Source organism: Vigna unguiculata, chromosome 7, assembly GCF_004118075.2.
Source record: "Vigna unguiculata cultivar IT97K-499-35 chromosome 7, ASM411807v1, whole genome shotgun sequence".
NCBI classification, from domain to species: domain Eukaryota; kingdom Viridiplantae; phylum Streptophyta; class Magnoliopsida; order Fabales; family Fabaceae; genus Vigna; species Vigna unguiculata.
In genome coordinates this window covers 13,276,531-13,279,686 of record NC_040285.1, presented here as the reverse complement: position 1 = coordinate 13,279,686, position 3,156 = coordinate 13,276,531, and the positions used below count along the sequence as shown (strand labels likewise).

The 3,156-nt window shown below is 47.1% G+C and overlaps 1 protein-coding gene across 1 annotated transcript; it reads left to right on the top strand.

Annotated features, from left to right (window-relative positions):
- The first annotated feature begins 1,754 nt into the window (after positions 1-1,754).
- On the top strand, positions 1,755-2,906 carry LOC114191179. Its single transcript, XM_028080361.1, has one exon. The coding sequence runs from the start codon at positions 1,755-1,757 to the stop codon at positions 2,904-2,906; it is 1,152 nt and encodes a 383-aa protein (XP_027936162.1).
- The last annotated feature ends 250 nt before the right edge of the window (positions 2,907-3,156 follow it).

Sequence of the window (3,156 nt, the reverse complement as noted above, 5' to 3'; positions counted from 1 at the left end):
AGAAACACTGGCACGGATTGAATACGAGGTTACCAAGATGAACCTTTGTTGGAACCACGAAATTAAAACTAGAGAGGAGAATATATGGGTCGAGAATCAACTTGCATGGGATAGGAAATGGAGTTGAGCTAGCTTGAAGAGGAACGAAGTCAGACCCTAGCAGAGCTCTGTTGGAGGAGAAATGAGAGTGAGTGAGTTGTTTTTGGCAAAGTGTAGAATGAAAGGGAACAAGTGGCTGTAAAGGGTCTTAGATACCCTATGGGTCAACCTTAGACCCAACAGATTAGGGTAGGCCCTTAAACTTTTAAGACAGAAAAATAAATGGGCCTTACAATTACATTTTGGTATAATTAAATTCAAAATTCAAAATTTGTAATATAATGATATGACAAAAATAAATAATTAATTATGATTATTTTTTTATATAATAAATTAAATAAAATTAATTAAATTTCTGAATTATAATTATATATATATATATATATATATATATATATATAAGTCATTGTTAAAATGTTGACAAATTATACATTATGGATCCCATAAAAGATAAATACAAATAAAATTGATATTTAAATGTTTCAATAGAAAACATATGTAGATATATATATGTACTGTACGTCCCATCGGTCAATCGGCCAAAGCCAATCCTCAGGCCCATCGGACAAGGGTGGAAAAACTCGTATATAAAACACCATCGGTCGAACGACCTGGTAAATAAATTGCGTAGGACCATCGGTCAATCGGTTCTACAAACAAACCACATAGCATCGTTAAGAGACTATCGGTCGAACGACCTGGTGAACAAATTGTACGACCATCGATCAAACGGTTCTACAAACAAACCACATAGCATCGTTAAGAGACTATCGGTCGAACGACCTGGTGAACAAATTGTAGGACCATCGGTCAAACGGTTATACAAATAAGTCACTGTATCGCCAAAAGCAATCGGTGGATCGGTTTCACAAGCCAACCATGTTCAGGCCCATCGATCCATCAGTAACACATAAACGAGTGACATTCTGATCCCCAATGGCACATCGGTCGATCGGACCCGCACGAACAGCACCTAAACATAATAAAGGACAATCAGTATATCAACCATCGGTCGATCAATTTCTTTAGATTCGCGTAGTCCTTTACATGCGTTCGTTGGTCGATTAGCCATACACGAATCGTTCACTTGTTAAAAACATGACATAACTAATCTAGTCAAGCGGCCATCAGTCGCACAGTCAAACAACCAGTCAATCGGGTTAATTAACGTTAAACGAGTCAGTAATCTTGATTAAAGGATCATTAGGCCATGATTAAGGAACCCTAATTACAGGCCCACACCGAAAACTATAAATAGGGCCCAAAGGTAGGTTGGTAAGAATCTTAAATTCGCATTTATTACAGCAGTTACACTGATACACCGATTGGTCCCTTACTGACTTAAGCATCGGAGCCCTTTAGACAGGTAACCCCGACCGTCATCCCAGCCGATCGAGCTAAGGAGTGGATTTTCTTGGAGAAGTTATCGCTGCAGTGAAAAGTGGAGTAAGCTTGAAGAGGCTCTTTAGTAGGCTCTTGGTCCCTACACCCGAAACATTTTGGCGCCCACCGTGGGGCTGAGCAGTCTTCTTTAGACCGTATACCCTTATGGTGACCACAAGAAATCGAAATAGCAATATGGACGAAGGAAGGATGGCAGATGATCAAGCAGACACTAGGGAGATGATAAGGGCGATGCAGCAGAAGATGGATAAATGCAGAGGAATTACGAAGTACAGATGCAAATTCTACGCGAGGAGAACGCCGCCCTTCGGCGAAAGGAGGACGGAATCCCGTCCACACCCACTGTGCCCGACCCGCTCAGACTGAGTCGGGTGCAGCAGCATCGAGATGCCAAAAGGGTGGAGAGTTGCCCACCACCAAAAGGACAGGAGCAATCACAGCCTGCTCGGGTTGAGAAGACGCAAGCGTCGAGAGGAAACCTATCACATACGATGGCCGAGAGCTCGGGAGCAAACGAGGGAGGTCGCCCTTCACGCCAACCGATCCTCGCGTCGGGGCTTTCCCCCTTTATCCCATACATTCTAGAGACGCCGCTCCCGGAAAGGTGGAAAATGCCGACATTCGACAAGTACGACGGCACGACGAATCCTGACAATCATATGCGGGTCTTCATGCCCAAGATGATGTTCCACGCAGTTAGCGACCCGATCTGGTGTCGTGTTTTCTCGACCTCTCTGACCGGGGAGGCGTTGGAGTGGTTTTCCGAGTTGCCGGCCAACATCATTGATTCCTTCGCCACTCTAAAGGCAAGGTTCAGCACGCAGTTTGCACCCCTGAGGCTGGCCATCCTGACGGTCGACAACCTGGTGAACATCCGGCAGGAAGACGGGGAGTCGCTGAGGAGTTATCTTGATCGGTACAATCGGATGTCGGTCAAGATAAAGGATCTTAGCGACGAGATCGCCCGGTATCACTTCTCGTACGGTATCCAGCCGGGCGTGTTTGCAGACAAGATAAGCCGCAAGAAGCCGAAGACGATAGAGGAGATGAGGGAACGAGCGACCAAGTTCATACAGATGGAAGATATGCAGGAGTTCAGGATGAAGAAGAGGGAGAAGGAGGATGCCGCAGTTCAGAAAACTACCCCTCGACCGGGTAAACCATTGGCTCGGCCCGGTGAGAGAAAGGCACCAAAGTTCACCACGTATACTCCCTTGGCTGTCCCACGGGCTAAGATTTTGCAAGAAGCCTTTAGCGCCGACTCACTTCCCGCGGCCAGGAAGCAACCCCCACCTCCGGATGCCGATAAGAGCAAGCACTGCCAGTACCACCGGACGATCGGCCACACCACCGAAGAGTGCCACACGCTCCGCGACAAGATCGAGGAGCTCAGGGGCATTTGAAGAAGTATATTCGGCAGGATCGCCCTCTGCGGAGCCTAGTGAGGAACAGAAGCCCCGCACGAAGAGCCCCCCGGTCCGGTGGGAGAAACGGAGAGAGCCTGAGCCCGAAAGACGAAGGAGAGAACCGCCTCGAACCCATTAAAGCCCGAGGAGGGATCGCAGTCGGAGCAGGGATAAGCCCTTAAGGGGTTATATCAACACCATTTCTGGAGGTTTCGCCGGAGGAGGATCGAGCTCAGCTGCTCAGAAG